The following is a 22,953-nucleotide window of genomic DNA, read 5'->3' as shown; positions in this document are numbered from 1 at the left end:
TGTTTTTGTATGCCTCATTTATTAATGTAAACGAACTTTCATAATTCGTTTGGAGTTCACTGTAATTTGTATTGTGATCACTAACAACTTCCTTGTTATTATTTCCTCATAATAATAATAATAATAATAATAATAATAATAATAATAAAATAAGTAAAGATGCGGAAATTGAAAGCATGCATTTCATTTGGCTATATAGTGATTAAGTGTGTGTTTTTCGTGAGCGGGTTGCTGCTGCGGCGGAGCGGAGGATCGCGATGCCGGCTCAGCATCGTTATGTCTATTGGCCATCGGCGATGGACGATGGCATCGTCTATCGACCCAACCCTAGCTGTGATTTTGCAAGTTCTCTTACTTAGGAATCATGGAGGGGTCTACAATTTTCAGCATAAGTTCATTTCCACTGTGAGAGACAGAATCAAAAAATAAAAATCCGGAAATCACATTGTATGATTTTTTTTTAACAATTTATTTGTGAATTACTGTGTCAAATAAGTATTTGATCACTTGAGTCAAAAAATTGTAATATTTGGTACAGAAGCCTTTGTTAACAATTACAGAGGTCAAACGGTTCCTGTAGTTCTTCACCAGGTTTGCACACACTGCAGAAGGGATTTTGGCCCACTCCTCCATACAGATCTTCTCTAGATCTGCCAGGTTTCGGGGCTGTCGCTGAGCAACATGGAGTTTCAGCTCCCTCCAAAGATTTTCTATTGGATTTAGGTCTGGAGACTGGCTAGGCCACTCCAGAACCTTGATATGCTTCTTACGGAGCCACTCCTTGGTTTTCCTGGCTGTGTGCTTTGGGTCATTGTCATGTTGGAAGACCCAGCCACGACCCATCTTTAATGCTCTGAGGGAAGGAGGTTTTTGCCCAATGTGTCACAATACATGGCCCCGTTCATACTCTCCTTAATACAGTTCAGTCATCCTGTCCCTTGTGCAGAAAAACACCCCCAGAGCATGATGCTTCCAGCCCCATGCTTCACTGTAGGTATGGTATTATTGGGATGAATATTCATCAGTCTTCTTCTTCCAAACACGGCGAATGGAGTTAAGACCAAAAAGTTATACTTTGGTCTCATCTGACCACAGGACTTTCTCCCATGACTCCTCTGGATCATCCAGATGGTCCCTGGCAAACTTCAGACGGGCCTGGACATGGGCTGACATAAGCAGGGGAACCTTCCGTGCGATGCAAGATTTTAAACCATGACGTCTTAGTGTATTACTGATAGTAGCCTAGGAAACAATGGTCCCAGCTCTCTTCACGGCATTGACCAGCTCCTCCCGTGTAGTTCTGGGCTGATTTTCCACCATTCTTAGCATCACTGATACCCCACGAGGAGATATACAAAATGCATACATACAATTTTTTTTTGTAAAAAGACGTTTCCAACTCTGACTTTGGACTAGTTCTGTAGAATGGTCCATACCGGCAAGATGACATGGTGGACAGAGGACAGAAAGGGACATGGTGGACATGGAAGTGGAAGGAAGATGTAATAGAGGTTTTAAAAGAATGCAGTGTGGACAGAGACAAAGGATGACGACATGGTGGACAGAAACATAGGGAGAGGACATTGAACATGGCAAACACAGTGAATAAATACTTCATTGAAACAGGTGAAGGGAGCAGAACTTATGGACAAATGTATAGAAAGAGAGATAGTGGACAGTGCTGTAGATGAAGGATGAGAGAAAGTACAGTACACATCATGCCATAATGCTTTCTTGAAAAAAAGACACATTTTTTTCAAGACGTTTCCAAATCTGACTTTGAAACAGTTCTGTAGAATGGCCCATACCGGCAAGAGGACATGGTGGACAGATGATAGAAAGGAACATGGTGGACATAGAAGCAGAAGGAAGGTGTAATAGAGGTCTAAAAAGAATGCAGTGTGAAAAGAGACAAAGGATGCATACATGGTCGACAGAAACATAGGGAGAGGGGAGAGGACATTGGACATGGCGAACACAGCGAATAAATACCTCATGGAAACTGGTGAAGGGAACAGAAATTGTGGACAAATGTATAGAAAATGAGATGGTGGACAGTGCTGTAGATGGAGGATGAGAGAGTACAATGGGAAAAGAGGCAAATGAAGAAAAAATAATACACTTAAGTGTTTGGAGAGGACAGAGCGGACAGATGTATTGGAAGAGGACATGTGGACACAAGCACACAATTTCTTAGGGATCTTAACTGGTATTTACATACTGTTGGCATGATGTGCAACAAGTGTGCCACCAATTGCAGCAGTTTTTTCCGCATCGCTTTTCAGCGTCAGCGCTCCTCACAGGCTGCATGCAAAACATACATTAGCACAATCTGTGTAGTCTGATTCAATCAGGTCCTTTTTATGAGTTGTTTAAAACAGTTAAATACTTAAGTTAACTTGAATTTTGGTCAGATTTTGCAGGTAATTACGAAGGTCTATTGTCAATAGTGTAGTGATAAGCTAACTGCTTAGAAATAACTTTTAAAATATGTAGCTTTTTTTGGTCACTGTGGTGAATCTGTGTGCCTAACTTGAACCTGTTGCAAAATTTGCACAAGGAAATCTTTCAACCTCACACAAAATTTCCAACAGTACATATGAACACACCTTTAGCACATCTAGCATGAAATATTTAACAGACTTAGGGTTTACTTACAGCCAGTGTTAATTTTGACAGCAAATTTTGATTTAGTTTTAGTCATAGTCTTTTGACTAAAATGCCATTTAGTTTTAGTCATATTTTAGTCATCTGAATTGTTTTTAGTTTTAGTCTAGTTTAGTCGACCAAATATCATAAGATTTTAGCAATACAGTGTATAATGCATTTATTAAACATGTAGGTTTCATATTAAGGTTTTATGATAGACACAGATTTAACTGCTGTGATATGCAACATGCTCTTAAATTAAAATGAAACAAAACCACTTCTCATAAAGAAACAAGAACAAATAGGCTAAATATGCATTCTTTATAACAACTTGTTTACCAGATTCTTCATTCTTTCAAGCAGACATTTATTTATATAAATAAATTTAGATTAATCTTTATTAGGGCTACTAAAGAGACTCAGTCAAGAGCAATGAGTGATTTTCTGTCTTTCTTTTGTTGTTTGATTAACATCAATGCCACAGACAGCAACTAAATTAATCTGTGGTCCCTTTAAAACCGAACACACAGATTCAATGTACTGATACACGTCTGATAGTCTCCCAATTGTTTACGTTCACCTAAGATTTAACCGACTGTGTTTACGTGAATACTCATCAACACGGGTAATTCAACATAATTTTTTGTGTATTTCTCCTTTCATGAGACGCAAGTTGCTCAGAACTTGAACTTGAACTAAGAACTTGCGTCGTCAAATGTCGTTGATGAAAATTATGACGAAAATTATTTGTCTACAAAATTAACACTGCTTACAGCAGGGGTGCCCAACTCGGTCCTGGAGTGCCAGTGTTCTGCAGAGTTTAGTTCCAACTTGCCTCAACACACCTGCCAGGAAGTTTCTAGTATGCCTATAAGAGCTTGATTAGCTGGTTCAGGTGTGTTTAATTGGGGTTGGAGCTAAACTCTGCAGGACTTCAGCCCTCCAGGACCAAGTTTGAACATTCCCCTAAATGGTACAATGGTGGTGACCCATGGAATCCTTTCTAAGATCAAATCAGCAACACTGGTTATCAGGCTTAAGCCTTAATCACTATCCCACACCAACATTTATACGTATACACAGCACACCTTTAATGCTAAAGAAGTTCCAAAACATTCAGAATAAAAATGTCCTGATGATTTACTCACCCCCATGTGATCCAAGATGTTCTTTCTGTCTTCAGTTGCAAAGAAATTAATGTTTTTGAGAAAAACAATCCAGGATTTTTCTCCATATAGTGGACTTCAATGGGGATCAAAAGGTTGAAGCTCCAAATTGCAGTTTTAGTGCTGCTTCAAAGGGCTCTACGCAATCCCAGCCGAGGAATCTTACTTTATAAGGGTCTTATTTAGAGAAAGGATCAGCCATTTCCTTAAAACAACAAAAATGTATGTACTTTTTAACCACAAATGCTTGTCTTTCACTAAATCTTCATTGTATTCATCCATTACTTTGGTTATGTAGTTAGTTCTTCGTCTGTGTACATCAGTTCAAAAAGGTCTGGAAGGGCAAAAAACTTAATCTCATGTTCACCTCCAACTTCAAAATCGTTTTCGCTGCACATTTCAAATCGAGGCGCACACTTTGTTAGGACGATCAGCTCATGATCCGGTGTTTTGGCTCAGTTCACAGTTATCGAATGCAGTGAACTCGTTTATTGCTTGTGCTGTGAGTTGAGTGCGCGTTTGGGAATGCAACGGCCACCAGTTATGCTTTATTTTCACGGCAGATAATTACAGCATTTCACTAGATTTGTAGTGAGACACGTTTTTGTAAGCCTGTTGTTTTCACTGAAGCTGGAATTTTCAGCTTCACTTCGTTCAGACGATCAGCTTGTGATCCGGTGTTTTCCATGCCACAGAACGGCTCAGTTTACAGTGAATGCAGTTATTGCTAGTGCTGTGAGTTTAGCGTGTGTTTGGGAACACAATGACCACTAGTTGTGCTTTATTTTCACAACAGATGATTGCAGAATTTCAATAGATTTGTAGTGAGACATGTTATTGTAAGCCTGTTTTCACTGAAGCTGGAATTTTCATTGAACGAATTCATTGAACGAATTCAGACGATCAGCTTGTGATCTGGTGTTTTCCATGCCTCAGAACGGCTCAGTTTACAGTGAATGCAGTTATTGCTAGTGCTGTGAGTTTAGCGTGTGTTTGGGAACACAATGACCACTAGTTGTGCTTTATTTTCACAACAGATGATTGCAGCATTTCAATAGATTTGTAGTGTTTTTGTAAGCCTGTTTTCACTGAAGCTGGAATTTTCCGTCAAAGTAAAAGCTCTACTGCATTTTCCATCCAAATAAAAACTTTATCTCACGTTTACCTCCAATTTCAAAATAATTTTCGCTGCACATTTCAAATGTAGGTGCGTACTTCATTCAGATCAGCTTGTGAACCAATGTTTCCACACATCAGAACGGCTCTGTTTACAGTGAATCCATTTATTTCTAGTGTTGTGAGTTTAGCTCACATTTGGGAACGCAATGTCCACCAGTTATGTTTTGTTTTCACAGCAGATGATTACAGCATTTCACTACAAAAAAAAATCCATCTCATGCTCACCTCCAACGTCAAACATCTTTGTTGTACCTTTTTTTGTACCTGCATGTTCGCTTTGTAAACACTGGGCTGGGTACCTTTCCAACATGATTTCGTAATTTGTGAGGTCGGATTGGTGCAAAACACGCATTTGTGGTTAAAAAGTATATACATTTTTATTGTTTTATGAAAATGACAGATTGTTTCACAAGATAAGACCTTTATTCCTCATCTGGGATCATGTAGAGCCTGCAATTAGGACCTTCAATCAACTGATCCCCATTGAAGTCCACCATATGGAGGAAAATCCTTGAATGTTTTCCTCAAAAACTTTAATTTCTTTGAGACTGAAGACAGAAAGGCATGAACATCTTGGATCACATGGAGGTGAGTAAATCATCAGGAATTTTATATTCTGGAAGTGAACTTCTTCAATAAAGACTCACTTCTCTGTGTTACAGTAAATGGACTCCAGCTTCTTGGAGCCTCTGGACATGTGCTGGAGCGTCCAGATGTGTCCCTGAGGAAGACCAGCCTCAGCAACCAGGTACAGTCTCATTTTAAGGTATCACCTGTTTATATGTTATGAATATGTCATATTATAACAATCTTCTGTGGAGAATCTGTGGAATGATTCCCATTTATGAAGTGCAAACAATTTAGAAATACCAAATGATTTGGTCTTCCAACGGTACTTGGATTCGGATAGAAATATGTGACTCAGTAGAAGTGCCATCTGCGCCAATCTGGGGACAGTAACAGTTAAAGAAGCTGATGAAGCAGGGCCAAGTTAAACCCTCCCTATCCCACGTGATCGACTAACAACCAGACAAGGGCAGCTCATGTCATCAGCAAATGGGAGCGGCAAGGAGTAGGCCATATGGGCGGCCCAGTTCTGGACCCTCGTACGCGGTTAGAGTTTGATCTCAGGCCAGGATTGGAAAGGTGTTGGGTTTAAGCGGAGCCGGGAAGGGTTAGACGGAGAAGACGAGGGACGCTGGGGTGCCGAACGGTTACCGAACGGGACTGGTCGAGCGGCGAAAAAACGGAACCGCAGGTTGCGGGCCTGCGCTGGCATGTTCTGCAGGACGGTGAGGTTTTGCATGTTCGTTAGCTTCTAACGCTGTGCATGCTGGCTTGTACCAGCCATGTTTTTTATTGGAAAGATGGAGTGTGTATAAATAGGTGTACAGATGCTCCGCACATAATGAAAACACACACGCTATGTTAGTACATTTAAGCACAGAGGGAAGGCAGTGTAGTTCGATGCATGCTGGGAGATGTTTGCTTATACACACGCTAAGCACACAGTTTCTAACACCTGCTCACACAAGGATGGTGATGCAGCCTCTGCAGCTTTAAATAAGCCAGCCTGGGACTCACACACACACCTCTCTCGGAGCTCTAACACTGATGCAAAATGAATACAGATACCTTGAAGCATCAGCCAGTCTGAAAGATAAGCTCACGCCAGCACTCGCACACACGGTGAGAAATGGCTTTGTTTTCGCAGGTCATGTGGTTTGTCTCTGCTGACAGCGTGCTGTTGTTTGCAGCTTACCTCCAATAATAATTAGCCCCATTTCACCCCTCCTCCTCGTCTCTCCTCCCCTCCTCTCTGCTCCAACACACATACGCTGTGGAGAAAGAAGGGGGCGTGGTGCCGTTGAAGTAAATCATTTGCCTCCTGTCATTTTAACACTCTGTTCTCTTCTATTTTTACCTCCCTTATTTATTTTTAGTTTGACGTAATGATTAAAATTACTTGTGGCTTTATATATTGATTGAACTTTGGCTTATTGCTTACCCAATGCAATTTGTACTGTAAATGATGCCTCAATCGTTATGCTGATCATTGAGGGGATTTCTGTCATCGCTTTTCTTTGCAGCAGGAGAACAATTAAACTGGTTATAAATCCTGTAGAGTTGAAAGCTGGACTCAAGTCTCGATATCTCAAGACCAGAATATCATAGAGACTGGGGGTTGGCTCTTTTGACTTGGACCACTAAGCAACTACTTAGTAACCACCCAGAACACCCTAGCAACCGCATAACAGCATGCTTAGCATGTTTTCTCTGCTGTACTCTACAGTATGTTGTTCTCTACTATCATCCTTAGACACATACAGCTCTTGAGTGAATTCTGCAAAGAAATGTCTAACCAGTATTTTACCCCAAAATCAAGAGAAAAAAAGACGAAATTATATTTGTTTTATATTTTTTTAGAAAATAAACCCCATTTTAGGGATTTATTAAAGGTTTCAGTTTATTAATTTATTTTTTCATTGTGACGTTTCATGACAATTAAGCCTTAAATTCTCATTATTCTCCTGTAGGAGGAAAGCATATTTTTATTTTTTTACTACAAAATCACCCTGACACAACATAGTGTTATTTTTTTTTTTTTTATATTTTCATAACGTTAAATACATTGACTATCATGAAAGGTATACTTTGATTTCATGACAATTAGACACATTTTCCCCAAAATTCTTATTACTGATCTTTTGGGGGGGAAAAATCACTAATCACTAATCACTAATCAAATAATCAAATGATCACTAAATATTTACAAATTACTAGTATTTAAATAATAATCACTATAATACAACAATAATAAAAAAATATATATATTTTATTTTATTGTATTTTATTTCATTTATTAAAAAAATAATAACAACAATAATAAAATTACCCTAATAATATTCATTACAATTACCAAAATAATAATAATAATAAAAAATATTAATAATAATAATAATTATATATATATATATATATATATATATATATATATTACTGTTCTTTGGAAAAAGAATCATCTTTTGCTTCCTTTTTACTAAATAATTACTAATTACTAGTTTTTAAATCATAATAACTATAATACAGTAATACTAATTGACAATCAAGTACTTATTTTTACTAAAAAAATCATTACAGTAATACAATTACCCTGACACAACACAATTTTTTTTGTTTTGTATTTATTATTTTATAATAATATAATAATTATTTTATTTATAATAATAATAATAATTATTATTATTAGTAGTAGTAGTAGTAGTAGTAGTAGCATAATTTAAAGGTATGCTTTGATTTCATGACAATTAGACACATTTTCCCCAAAATTCTTATTATGATGATCAACATTTTTATACTAAATAATTACTAATTACCAGTAATTAAATAATAATTACTATAATACAGAATTCCACACAATAGCGCATTTTATTTTATAAAATAAACTATTTTATTAGCATTTTTATTTTCACTCATATTTAATACGTTTAATAAATATAATTTAACAAATATTTATAAATACCACCCAGATCACTTTGGTTTTATAAATTGTAATATATATTAATTCATAACTTTAAATACACACACTACCACAAACTTTGTAATTTGCTCCTCCTATTCTTAAAATTGTGGTTGTATATAATTTTATTTTAAATATATTAAATCATATTTTTTAAACAGTATATAACTGATTTTTAACAGAATTTAACAGTTTATTCATTTAATTTTTACCATTACAGTGGAAGTGTGCTATTAAAAATTGATTTCTGTAAACATAAAATGTGACTCTATAGACCACAAAACAATTCATAAGGGTCATTTTTTTAAACTGAGATTTATACATGATCTGAATGCTGAATTTGGAATCTGAGAGTGCAAAATCTAAATATTGAGAAAATCACCTTTAAAGTTGTTCAAATGAAGTTCTTAGCAATGCATATTGCTATTCAAAGCTTACGTTTTGATATATTTACAGTAGGAAATTGACAAAACGTCTTCATGGAACATGATCTTTACATAATATCCTAATGATTTTGTCATAAAGAAAAATCGATAATTTTGACCCATACAATGTGTTATTGGCTATTGCTACAAATATACCCATGCTATTTAAGACTGGTTTTGTGGTCCAGGGCCACAAATGTTAATGCTCCTTAAAACAGGCTTTGTTCTATAATCAAATTCTAATTTCTTTTCCTTTTTTCCCTTTCGATTACGGGTTGAAATCCGACCTGTCCATCAGACAAGAAATCCACCCTCTTTCCCATTGACTGTGTGCCCTCTTAAGTGTTGCTGGAGTCTTGTGTACCTCACCTACTCTCCCTGTCCGTTTGTCTCTCCCTCACACTCACTCCGTCACGCTTCCACGACCCCCCTCCCCCTGAGTCCCCCCATCGCCGCCCCCCCCACCCCCCCACCACACACACACGCTCCACTCTGCATCGCTCGCCACAGCAACAGAGCCAGGCAGTCAGACTGTGTGCGGGAGTCGAGCAGTATTGCAGAGCAGCGGCGCGAAAGTGCAAAAAAGAGTGAGACAGCAAACGAAAGAAAGAGAGGAGGCAATGGAGATGGAGGAAAGCTTTGATGCCGAGGGCAGTTTTGATGATGCCTCGTGTCTGTCCCCCCAGAGCCCAGGGTCCACCTCTCCGGCCAGGAGGCAGAATAAGGAGATCAAGGAGACCAAAATCACTGTGAGTATTGCTCACACAACACAGCACGTATAGACGAGATGCTCCTAAACGCAGCATATGATCAGTAAGAGCCAGGATGTGTGAGTTTTCAAGAACTGGCCCCTGGGATTCCAAATCAGCCCTCGAGTGTTTCACAGATGTGAAACATCTGCTCAGTGTTCTGTCTTGTGCCTATGTGTGTGTGTTTGTGTTTCACAAGTGATCAAGTGGAAGTTTGTGTGTGCGCTTCTGAGAGTGTGAAGATGCACTATGACTAGTGGATTGCATCACCGCTGTTTTGCAATAACGGATTCGCCGACATGGAAGCGTTCATTCAAATAGCCATTCCCAGATTTAATTGCTAGGCTGGAACTCCCGGGAACTGCTCTGAACCAAACGGAGTGGAAAACACATCAGACACTTCTCAAGAACCGCTCCGTGTTCTTGCATTTGCCCGCTTCCCAAGAGAGCGCTTGCTATTCCAAACGCTGTTGACCAGCCTCCAAGGAAAAGAGTGTTTTAAATGCCAACACAAGCATTGGCTGATGCTTGACAGTGGGAATCTCGTTCACGTACGCAACGCTCGCAGCCACTTCTTTTCAAATTATGTATGCAGTGCGAGTGCGGAGATGTGGCTTGAACCTCGCTTTGATCCAGCTTCACCTGGAAACCGCTTTTAGCTGAAGCTTTTGAGAAACTCTCCAGCTCAGGTTTATTCCCAGCCAAACTCTCGCCTGAGCATCCACTTTGAGAGTAGGGATGATTTCGTTGGCCAAAACACTTTTTGGTTGGTGGTTAGAGACTTTCCAGTGTATATTTACATTGCCAATGCTGTTATGTAACCTGTAGTGTGAATATGGCCAGAGATGTACAGATATTCTGGCGTGCGTATAGGGCAGGTGAGGTGTCCGTCAGAGGAGGGGAAGAGAGAGAGACCGCCCACTGGGGAGAGGGAACTAGAGAAGCCTAGAGAAGCGGGGAAGACATGGCTAGTCCAGTTTCCATGGTGACAAAGGCAATAGTACTGACTAATGGGTGTTGAAATAAAAAAAAAACACACACAAACGCACACACAAAAGCGGGAAATGAACGAGAGCGATTTGGGAGGAATGAAAGAACGCTGTCATTCAGCCTGCCACTGTTTGTACAGAAAGGCAGCATGCGGCGTGTTTAGTATGCTGCGGTTTCAGACGCAGGTATGGAGAGAGGGCTCTAGTATTCATACGTGGTGTGCGTTAATAAACGTGTCATTTCCTCTAACAAAGGAAGTCTGAGTGCTTATTGAAGCGTAAGGGGTAATGTGCAGTCATTATGGCCGTATAAACATCAAAAAGGGTTCATTGACCGTTGTTTTAAAGATTTCATGGCAGAAAGCACAATGTCACAACTATTATAAAACTACCATAAAATATGTGCCTGCTATAATTTATTTATATACTATATATGCTATAGTTTATATATTAATATATAATATTACTAAATAATAAATGAATACTATTTCTATTGTATACTATGTACACTATAATTAATATGCTATAATTTTACAGGAGTACTGATTTTTTATTTTTAGAGTACAAAAATAAAATGTTATAGATTATACAAACAATAATAATATAAAAAATAATAATAAGAGTACTGTATTTATTTTAACATTTTGTGGGGTTTGTATTTCAGATTTTTAGTTTATTTATTAGTTTATTTGTTTGCTTGTTTGTTTGTTTTTTGTTTTTTTGTTTTTTTGTCAATGTTACCTTTCATGTCAATTAGGCACCCAAATAATTTTTTTCGTAGCAGAACAACATATATTTATTTTTAGTAAAAATTTCCCCCAAAAAACAACAATAATAATAAACAAAGATATAAATAAAATAAAAAATAAATTCAATTTCACTTCAATAATAAAATCATCCCTACACAAAACAATGTATTTTATTTTATTTTATTTTATTTTATTTTATTTTATTTTATTTTATTTTATTTTATTTTATTTTATTTTATTTTATTTTATTTTATTTTATTTTATTTTATTTTATTTTATTTTATTTTACTTAAATACACTAACCATGAAAGATATATTTTGTGACAATTAGAAACATTTTCCCAAAATTCTTATTACTGTTCTTTGGGGAAAGATTCACATTTAAAAAAAAATATATATATTTATTTAAAAATATTGTGATATTCACAAATTGCCTTCTATTATATGTGTCTATGGCAATCAAACTGCATTATGGTATATAAACAAATACTAGATTTGCTATAGTGCTGATGTGTTGTAGTGCATCTGATGCTATCACTGAATCATGGCACTGTTTGGTATTTTGCTTGAAAACTGAAATCTTGCTAGGAATATCAACATCACAAAGCGCATTACTGAAAGTGTAATGCACATATGGATTTCTGTAAATATTACAAGGTATTTTTAGCTCTCTCTCAAAAACGCACAAGTGATTCTCCATGACAACCGCTGAACTGGAGACACGTTGAATCAATAGCGTGAGGTTGTTGGGCTTTGAATGGCTGGTCTAGAAGCTTTTACCTTTTGCCTCACCTTGAGTATCTTTTGAGTATCGCTAATGCGGTACCAAAAGCGTGTCAGTTTGGTCGAATGATTCACGCTCACTCTCCGTTCCCATGCACTTTACTGCACTTCAAATAATAGCTAGCTGTCAACAGCTGGTCGTAGTGCCAGTGCTTGTAAACAACTGAATATTGTGAACTAGAGATTTATGGAGGCCACATTTTAGAGATGTTTGTTTGCGAAAAATGTCTTGCACTTAGAAATGATGTCATCCGTTGTTAGTATTGTACAAATATTGTTTTGCAATGGGGGAAAATGCCCTTACAGGAAAAGCAATTTGTCGCTAAGCAACAGAAGCCAGGCACCCTACAGTCTGAGCAGCGGTTGCGATCTCTGTATGTACGTATATGGATGAGTGTATGTGTGTACTATGGAGAGGAACCTGCTGACCGGATTGGTGTTTTGTAGATTTATTTGTTTGCTTGCCTGGTGATTTTGTGTCCCTCATGCATGCTGCATGCTATCATTAGGTCTGTGATATTTGCGGCTGTTCAGCAGAAATGGTTGGTTTCCAGCAGTCGTGTTCATTACGGCATTAAAAGCGAGCGGGGCAGCGGGTTCATGGGATGGTGCCAGACATACGCTGGGCACAGGCATTCTGCTTACCCAAACAAATACTGCGTCCGTTTTTTACCTTTCCCTATACAGGCACTCGCATGCGGGAACACAGTTATAAACACATTGTTGGCCAGTGTTGTAGCTTATTTCCAAACTCCTGATTTAAAGGCAGTGATTACTGCTCTTGGGAGATTCATGCCAATCAAAGACTTGCAAAATATAAGCGCTAAATGAACACTCAAACACATGTTTTGTTTTGTGCTGTTTTGCATTTTGTTTGGTTTTGTTTTATATTTGTCACGTTAGGGCTGTGCAATTAATCGAAATTCAGTTCCGATTTCCGCTTCAAACGATCATGAAAATGCAGTAGTCGAGATTAAACGATTATTGCGCCCCATTCCGCCCCCTTACTAGTGGTGCGATTTCGCTCCTCCATAAACGGTCAAATACAGGCAAAAATATTTCAAAATGAGGCGCTTGGTGATTATTCATGTAAACCTTTGTCAGTTATGACTTAAATGATCATAAACGGTTGAGAATGAAAATACGTGTGTAACAGTATATTGGATCCGTGTGGCAACAAAGCGGCAACAAATAATATTTCTTCTGCCGTCTCTGTGCTTAATATTAATAAAACGTAAAAGTACAAAGAGAAAAATCACTTGCTGCTCTTGAATGAAGGACTTTTGTAGTTTTGATAAGAAACAAATAATGTTTAACTATTACAAAGAAGACACTGTTGTATTATACATTCAAATAATTGCATTTCATTTCTGTAGTATTGTTAGACTACTTTAGACTTGCATAAAAGTATTCAGTATATAAATATATTTTTTTATTTGTATCTTTTTTTCTGCTGTATTGCTATCTTTTAAATTAATCACTAATATAAAGTTTTGGACCCAGTCATAATCGTATTAAATAATCGTTATTACAATATTGACCAAAATAATCATGATTATGATTTTTGCCAAAATCGAGCATCCCTATGTCACATTACATGTTGCATAAACCACACTGGAGACACGGAGATAAACATAAACAGTCTTTTAATAGACGAACACCAGGGATAAATCCCCAATACAGGCAGGAGTAGACTCAACAAACTCAGACTGAACAGACTGGGGCTTAAATGCGCAGGACAACGAGGACTAATCATAAGACACACCTGAACCAAATGACATAATTACGCAAGGGAGAAACTGGGACATGGAGCACATCGTAAGGGAAAACAAACACAGTGTTGCACTGTAGAAATAACAACAGAGGGAGGCATGAGTGGAAAGTTGGGCGGAGACTTGGGAAGAGGACAATGAACCAGGATGAGTCCAAGGTAGAGACGACGGTGAAAGGAGCCAAGGAGGAAACCAGGGGGAGACAAGAAGGACTTGGAGCAGGAGGAGCCATGTGGGACCCAGGCCACAGCCATGATGACGGCCCACGGTTGTCAGCCCTTCCTCCTCCATGGCTCCTCCCTCTGTCGGCAGAACAGGTGGCAGAGGAGTCCGAGCCAGAGGTGGAGAGCTGAAGATCCAGGGCGACTAGGATGATCCAAAAGACCGAGGTGGAGCCGATGGCACCGGCGACCAATGCGGAGGCGTGGATCCAGGAGGCTGCAGTGGAACTGGAGTGACAGTGCCAAGGTGGAGCCGGAGGGACGAAGGAGCCTGACAAAGCCAGAGGGACAAGGCAAAGCTGGAGGATAGATTCCCAAGGTGCAGGACGGTTGACAACAGACCAAGGCAGAGCCGGAGGGATGTGGGAGCCCGGTGGAGCCAGTGGACTGCCGAGCCACGGTGGAGAGGAGGAAGCTAGGAGCAATGGTGGAGCCGCTAGGTCGACGGGCCGAGGCGGAGTCCTGGACTCTGGGACTGGAGGTGGAAACAAGGGAGCCTCCAGCTGTAACGCCAATGGAGACTGGCAGACCCGGGGCGAACCCACAGCACAGATGGAGGACTGCAGGTGAGCAGAGGGGCTGTCAGTTGACAGCAGAGGAGGAGGCAGGAGTGGGTGGGAGGGTGGGCATTTGTGAGCCTCCAGGCTCTCGGGATGCCCTTAGGAACAGAGTCTTTCTTTGGGTTTAACTCAGGAACGGGAGCCCCCTCTAAACAAGACGTAGAGACCCCCTCTAGGCAGGAAGTGGAAACCAGAGCCCTCTCTGGACTGGACATGGGAACAGAAGGATGTGGGAACCTCCGTAGAAGGAGGGAGGAGAGGGGCTCTGCGTCAGCACTGGGCTAGGGCATCCACTCCGCTGGGCGCTGGGTCCGGAGTGGCAGGCAGTGGAAGGGGAACCATGTCAAAACAGTGTACACTCCATGAAGGCGGCGAAATTAGTTCGAGGCCCTTCCTCGGACGACGGTGCTCTGCATGCGATGTGCAAACTAGCATTATAGAAAGTATCGTCCGGGTAGCTCGTGGTATGCAGGCCACTTTTGCTGTGCTGGACGCTCTGAATTAAAGTGACAGCTCATTGTTTGCACTAAATATGAACATGGACTGACTTGAAAATGTAGTGATTACACCATAAAAACATATAAAGAGTTTCATGGCCAGTAAAAAAAAGAAATTTGGCTGGTGAATTTTCTCACGCCACCGGCCATTGGCAGGTGTGGCAAAAAGTTAGTTTTAGGCCCTGAACACAAGGGATATTCCACAATACAGGCAGGAGTAGACTTTTTTATTTTTATTTATTTAATTTTTGTTTACATTTTATTTTGTTTTACTTTTTGTTTTGTTTTTAGTTTTGTGTTTTTTATTTTACTTTTGTATTTTGTTGTGTTTTTACATTTAGTTTTGTTTTAATTTTTGTTTTGTTTGTTTTTTATGTTTGGTTTTGTTTTACTTTGTTTTGTGTTTTGTTTTATTTTGCATTTTGTTTTGTGTTTTATATTTCATTTTGTGTTTTGTTTTACATTTTGTCTTTTGTTTTCATTTAGTTTTGTTGTACATTTGTGTTTTATTGTGTTGTGTTTTTTGTGCTTTGTTTTGTATTTTGTTTAGTTTTGTTTTACTTTTTGTGTTGTCTTGTGTATTTTGTTTTGCATTTTGTTTTGTTTTACATTTAGTTTTGGTTTTATTTTTTGTGCTGTATTTTATGTTTTGTGTTTTGTTTTACATTTTGTTTAGTTTTTTTTTTTTTTTTTTTAGTTTTCGTACAATCAGTAAAGTAATTGGTGTACAATGTTTGGATGAGATGATGCTGAGAATGAGAAAATTCATTTTTGGGTGAACAGTCCCTTTAAACAAAGAGTTGTATGCCAAAATTTGGCTAAAAGATAAATTTGTTGGTGGTATTTGCATAAGAAATAAAAACGAAAAATGATATATTTGAAATGCACCCACTGTGTAGATGTCTGCCCTACCTAGAGCCCCACGAGTAGAGCTGATGTTTGATTAGTGTGAGATTTCACTCACAGCCCATGTTTGAAATATCTGCGGCCCTCATCCAAACCAGTTTACTGCAATATCAAAAGTATTAGCTCTTCCTGCACTGATGCAAAACCACTGCGGTGTCCAAAATGGTGATTCAAGTTACAGTTATGGTGGATGTGAACTGACCTTACATCACTGCAGAAAAGGCTGGATTTTTAAGTATGTGGAGGGGAATGTATTTCAGCGTGGACAGAGGGTGTAATAAGCTCCTGATAAGTGTGGATCACCTCGCCGAGGAGTTATAAAGAGAGGAGATGGGCCTGAATCTGATGAATGGGCTCATTTTGTGGAGGATGAGAGGGAAGGATAAACAACGGGAGTGATAGATGTGGCGGCACTGTAAGGGAAAATCTAGCGGCCACGACAATCAGAGCGATCTTCCAGGCATGAAATGAACAAAGTGACGAGGCTCGAATGAGTAAATCAGCTCAAACGCCATCAGATTAGGACGCGTCTGGGGTGAGTGGATAGGGTCTTATCACTCTGCACATGCAAGGGCCGTCTATCCAATGTCATTATCGTAATTATGTTTTTTTGTGTGTGTCTTTGTGGTCAAGTTTGCAGAATTTGCTTTGTGCTAATGTAAATGATGCTGATGATGGAGTTGAGGAGTTAGCATTCAGAGATGGTTTGCTGAGATGAGATAGAACAGTCATAAATCATCACGGATTGCCTTGGTAGTTTTCTGGCCAATATATATTATCTGAAAAAATATTGCAAAACAGATATGCAAAATATTGCAAAATACTGTTTAGTTTTATATTTAGTTTTGTTTTAATTTTTTTTGTGTTTTCTTATACTTTGCATTTTAGTTTTTTGTAACTTTTTTGTTTTGTTTTATGTTTTGATTTGCATTTAGTTTAGTTTAGTTCTGTTTTACGTTTTTTGGTTTTATTATGTGTTTTTACGTTTTGTTTTTAATGTTTGTGTGCTGCTGCGCATCGCTGTGAATGCAAAATAAATCTAAGTATAAAAATATTTTTAAATGAAATAAAATAAAATAAAAATAAGTCTTATTGATCCCAATTTTTTTTATTATTATTTTATTTATTTATTAGGAATATCAAAATCATTTTGTATTACTATTATCTAAATGGGTTATAAAAAATAAATATTTAAATACTTTATATACTTTAAATATTGGCTTATTCTGCATACATGAGGAAAATATTACCTTTTTTGTATTAAAAATGCATTTTCTAATCAAAATAATAATAATAAATAATTTATTAATTTAAATACTGATTAAATTCTACCTAAATGGGGAAAATATTAAACTTGTTTTTTGTATTAAAAATGCATTTTATAATCGTTTTTGTTTGCACAACAAATTAAAAAATAATAACAACCGCTATATTTGTTTTGATTTTTGCTAACTCAGACTGCTATTAGCCATATATATTTTCAATTACAATATGCCAGTTATATAAGGTACAGACAGAGTAATAATATCATAATTTACTATTAAAATCATGCTATATTAATTTCATGTTTACTGAAAGAGTAATTATAGTGAGAACAATAAATACGACTGCAACCACATATTAATACATGCATAAAACATGCATCCCTGTGGTGGTCTTTCTGTTTTTTATTTATTTATTTTTTTTTTGTTTTGTTTTTTTTTGCATTTTGCATTTTGTTTTGTTTTGTATTTAGTTTAGTTTTAATTTTTTGTGTTTTGTTTTACTTTGCATTTTAGTTTTTTGTTACTTTTTTGTTTTGTTTTGTATTTTGATTTGCATTCAGTTTAGTTTTGTTTTGTTTTGTTTTATTTTACGTTTTTTGTTTTATTATGTGTTTTTGCGTTTCGTTTTAGATGTTTGCTGCTGCGCGTCCCTGTGAAAGTAAAATAAATCTAAATGTATAAATTATTAAAAAAAAAATTAAATAAAAATAAAGTCTTTTTGACCCCAATTTATTTATTTATTATTATTATTATTATTTATTTATTTTTTTTATTTTTTTTTTTGGAATATCAAAACCATTATGTATTACTATTATATCCAAATGGGTTATAAAAAAAATAAATATTTAAATACACTATATAATTTAAATATTGGCTAATTCTGCATTCATGGGGAAAATATGAAATTTGTTTTTGTATTAAAAATGCATTTTATAATCAAAATAATTTTAATAATTTAATAACTTAAATAGTGCCTAAATTTATCTACATGGGGAAAATATTGAATGTGTTTTTGTATTAAAATGCATTTTATACTCGTTTTTATATTGTAAAAAATAAAAAATAAAACAAAATAATGTTTTGTATGTTTTTTTTTTTTTTTTTTGCATTTTTTTTTTTTTTTGCATTTTTAGTTTTGAATTTAGTTTGGTTTACATTTCTTTAGTTTTCTTTTACTTTGCATTTTAGTTTTTTGTTACTTTTTAGTTTTATTTTGTGTTTTGATTTGCATTTAGTTTGTGTTTTTTGTTTTATTATGTGGTTTTATGTCTGTGTGCTGCTGGGGCGTCCCTTTGAATGTAAAATAAATCTAAATTTTAAATTTTAAATGAAATCAAATCAAATAAAAATAACTCTTATTGATCCCAATTTATTTATTATTTTTTGTATTATTTTATTTATTTATTAGAAATGTCAAAACCATTATGTATTACTATTATATCTAAATAGGTTATAAAAATAAATATTTAAATACTTTATATACAAATTCTGCATACATGGGGAAAATATTTCATTTGTTTTTGTATTAAAAATGCATTTTCTAATCAAAATAATTTTAATAATTTATTAGTTTAAATACTGATGAAATTCTGCCTATATGGGGAAAATATTAATGTTTTTGTTTGCACAACAAATTAAAAAATAATAATAACCGCTATATTTGTTTAGATTTTCGCTAACTCAGACTGCTATTAGCCATATATATTTCCAGTTACAAAATGCCAGTTATATAAGGTACAGACAGAGTGATACTATCATAATTTACTTTATTAAAATCATTGCTATATTAATTTCATTTTTACTAAAACAGTAATTATAGTTTGAACAATAAATAAGTCTGCATAAAACATACATCCCTGTGGTGTTCTTTCAGTTTCTGTGTGTTGGTACATCATACCTGAGGTGGATTTCTTAAAAGTTCAGCAGTATCTTGATTAAATCAATAAAAAATATTTAAAAATGCAATACAGTTGTTCCGCCTCGACTGAGTTTGAGAAAATGAATGACAGTAGCATGTTAAAGTAGATGTCAACAAAATGTCTTAACCATTAACATAACTCTGCAAAATACCTTGCTTACAAGAGGTTAAGACCAATTTGTTTACAGTGGTGTATTTGAGCATGAATAAGTGTGAGTGTGTGTGTATAAGAGGCACTGAAGGGCTATGGCAGGGAGCACATCCTGTTTGGCAGTGGCAGGGAGGCGGTACAGATGGTGAGCATTACATAATTGCAGTGCTTACAGGCTAATTGGAGACGCCATGGACCCTAGAGTGTATACTCAAACACTTTATGAGCACACACACACACACACACACACACACACACACACACACTAACTGCAGTCTGAGGTAGGAACGGATAGCAGCGGTGCTGGATGTGATTGTTTGGGAAACTCACTCTTAACAAATCAGCTTGTTTCGCGGTTGTGAGCGAATCTCTGGCTGTGTTTTGAATGGAATAGCGTACAGCTTACAACATACCTGCATTCTGTGGAGAATGGTACAGCCCTTGGGTAAAAGGCCCTTTGCTTTGTATTTTCTCTGGAAATATGAATTATTTAACGCTATGCACTGCAATATAGTCAGAGTGTGCAAAAGGTTGATTTTGAAGTCAATGGATTGAACAATGTAGTGATTTTAATATTCTCACCCCCATGTCTTTCTTTTCTTCACTCGAAAAGAAATGAAGGTTTTTGAGAAAAACATTCCAGGATTTTTCTCCATATAGTGCACTTCAATGGGGATCAATGGGTTGAAGGTACAAATTGCAGTTTCAGTGCAGCTTTAAAGGACTCACACAATCTAAGCCTGAGGAATAGTCTTAAAAAAAATAAAAAACCCAAACCAGCTCAACTTCACACATTACGTAATTACGTTGGAAAGATAATGTGCGGTTAGTTTTTCATCTATGTCCTTTGGTTAAAAAAGGTAGGGTAAGATGAAAAACTACATCTCATTTTCTCTTCCAACTCCAAAGTAGTCTGACTTTTTACCTTTTTTTGTGCATTTGACTTTCTTTGCACATTTGCTTTGGAAACACTGGAGCGGTACTTCAGTCTACGTCACACATGACCTTTTCACCACGATTACGTAATGTGTGAAGTCGAGCTAGTGTGACGAACATTTGTTGTTAAAAAGTATATAAATGTTTTCTTTTATGATCAGAATGGGGCCTTTATCCCAATGTACACTACAAAAAAAAAATGCTTTTCTTACTTAAATGTAAACTTACAATATCTAAAAATTCCTAAATCAAGGATTTTCTAGACAAGTACAAATTGTTTTCAGAAAAAACAAGCCAGAATTAAGTTGAGTTAATTTTGAGTTTTGGCTTAAAATGAGCAAAATAAGCTGCCGATGGGGAAAGAAAACTAATCTTGCTTTCTATTTAAAAATAAGACTTTTTTTGCTTACCCCATTGGCAGATTTTTTTGCTTATTATTATTTTTTTCTGAAAACAAGACAATAATTTTTACTCCTCTAGAAAATCCTTCTTGATTTAAGAATTTTTAGATATATTGGCTGGAAACATGACAAAAAAATATAACTAAGAAAAGCATTTTTTTGCAGTGTAGCCCTACCATTGTGAAAAAGAAGTGCACTTAATTGTATTGAATGTGCACTTGTAGTGTACTTCATATGTTAAAAGTATATATTAAAAGAACTGTACTTGCAGATAATAGAATATTAATGAAATAAACAGCCATTGAAGTGTACTTAAAGAGAGACACTTAGACATTTGACAGCACACTTCAATAAAAATTCAAAGATGACAGAAGCAATTATGAAAAAATGACACATAAAAACATACTCAAGTGGGTCAAAATGCACTCTAAATTTCAGCTAATTGCATTTGATATACATTCAAACTAGAATACATTTTCATCTAATTGAAATTAATGTGTTATTACGTGTCTGAAAACATTACATTCAATTCACACCTAAAGGATTAGTTCACATTAGTTCACTGTTCATGTCTTTCTATCTTCAGTCGAAAAGAAATGAAGGTTTTTGAGGAAAACATTCCAGGATTATCTCCATATAGTGGACTTCAATGGGGGCCAACAGGTTGAAGGTCCAGATTGCAGTTTCAATAAAGCTGCAAAGGGCTCTACATGATCCCAGCCATGGAATAAGGGTCTTATCTAGTGAAAAAATTGGCCATTTTCTAAAAAAAATAAATAAATAAATGTGTATTTTAAATAGTTTTTCGCTCTCCCCTACCTTTTTTTTTTTTTACAAGTGCACAGACAAAGAACTAACCGCAAGACAAGTATTTGTGGTTAAAAGTATATCAATTAATTTTTTTTTTTTTTTTTAGAAAATGACGTTTCGCTAGATAAGACACTTTTTCCTCAGTTGGGATCTATGTAGCTGCATTTGAACTGCAATTCGAATCTTTAACCTGTTGAGTCCACTACACTCTTTAAAAAAAAAAAGGTTCGAAAGGGGTGTTTTCGCAGTGATGCCATAAAAGAACCATTTTTGTTTCCCCAAAGAACCTTTCGATGAACAGTTTCTAAAAGAACCATTTGGAAAAACATTTAAAAAAATCTAAAGAACCTCTTTCGACTATAAACAACCTTTACTGCATTTGAAAGGTTCCATGGATGTTCAAGGTTCTTTATGGAGCCATTGGTGGCTTTAAAACTATTTGCCATTACCCTCTCTCTCTCTCCCTCTTTTTCTCCATCACTCTGTCCATCCTCAGGCTGTAATAGGTCACAGTCTATATGACCAGTCTTTTTCTTTTACATGGTGACCTTTTATTTGTCTCCCCTCTGAGACATACACAAGCCATCTCTGTCTCGCTCCTCTGAAAATAAAACCAACCTGACAAAACAGCACACGCGCACACATGCTGTGAGCTGACCTTCCTCTGTTTTATCTCACCACAGATTAACTGCGTCACCTTCCCTGTGTCCGCGTCTGCGCCGGAGCAGCAGCTTCTCAAGCCCAATGAATGGAGCTACTGCGACTATTTCTGGGTGAGAGACAGAGACTGAGAAAGAGAAAGAGGACAATCATCCTTGGTGGACCGCTGTGGCTGAGTACTGATACTAGACTATAAGGATTAGTATTGAGGCAGTCCAATCTAATACCATTAGAAGGACAGAAAACAACTTGTGAACACCTTTGACAAACTTATACAGCACACACAGGGTCCACAAAACCAGTCATAAGGGTCAATTTGAAATTGAAAAGCTGAATAAATAAGCTTTCTATTTATGTATGATTTGTTAGAATAGGACAACATTTGGTTGAGATACAACTATTTGGAAATCTGAAATCTGAGGGTGCAAAAAAATCCAAATATTAAGAAAAACAAGAAGAGTTGTCCAAATGAAGTTCTTAGCAATGCATATTACTAATAAAAAATTAAGTTTACGGTAAGAAATGTACCAAATATCTTCATGGAACATGATCTTTACTTAATATCCGATAATTTTGACCCATAAAATGTGTTTTTGGCTCTTGCTACAAATATACCTGTTCTACTAAGATTGGTTTTGTGCTCCAGG

At 36.5% G+C, this 22,953-nt stretch overlaps 1 protein-coding gene across 3 annotated transcripts in view; it reads left to right on the top strand.

The window, feature by feature from the left end:
• Positions 1–6,066: 6,066 nt before the first annotated feature.
• Positions 6,067–22,953, top strand: part of gas7a (growth arrest-specific 7a) — a 42,262-nt gene continuing 25,375 nt past the window's right edge. Inside the window, exons 1-3 of one of the 3 annotated variants that reach the window (XM_073833721.1) lie at positions 6,067–6,286; positions 9,626–9,688; positions 22,330–22,419. In XM_073833721.1, coding sequence (XP_073689822.1) covers positions 6,272–6,286; positions 9,626–9,688; positions 22,330–22,419 — 168 coding nt within the window. In that variant the 5' untranslated portion in view covers positions 6,067–6,271. Of the gene's footprint in view, positions 6,287–9,462; positions 9,689–22,329; positions 22,420–22,953 lie in introns of those variants that run through there. The other 2 variants (XM_073833729.1, XM_073833713.1) reach the window with 2 other exon arrangements.

This window comes from Garra rufa, chromosome 1, assembly GCF_049309525.1.
Source record: "Garra rufa chromosome 1, GarRuf1.0, whole genome shotgun sequence".
NCBI classification, from domain to species: domain Eukaryota; kingdom Metazoa; phylum Chordata; class Actinopteri; order Cypriniformes; family Cyprinidae; genus Garra; species Garra rufa.
The sequence above is the reverse complement of the archived record's forward strand: the minus strand, read 5'-3'. Positions and strand labels throughout refer to the sequence as shown.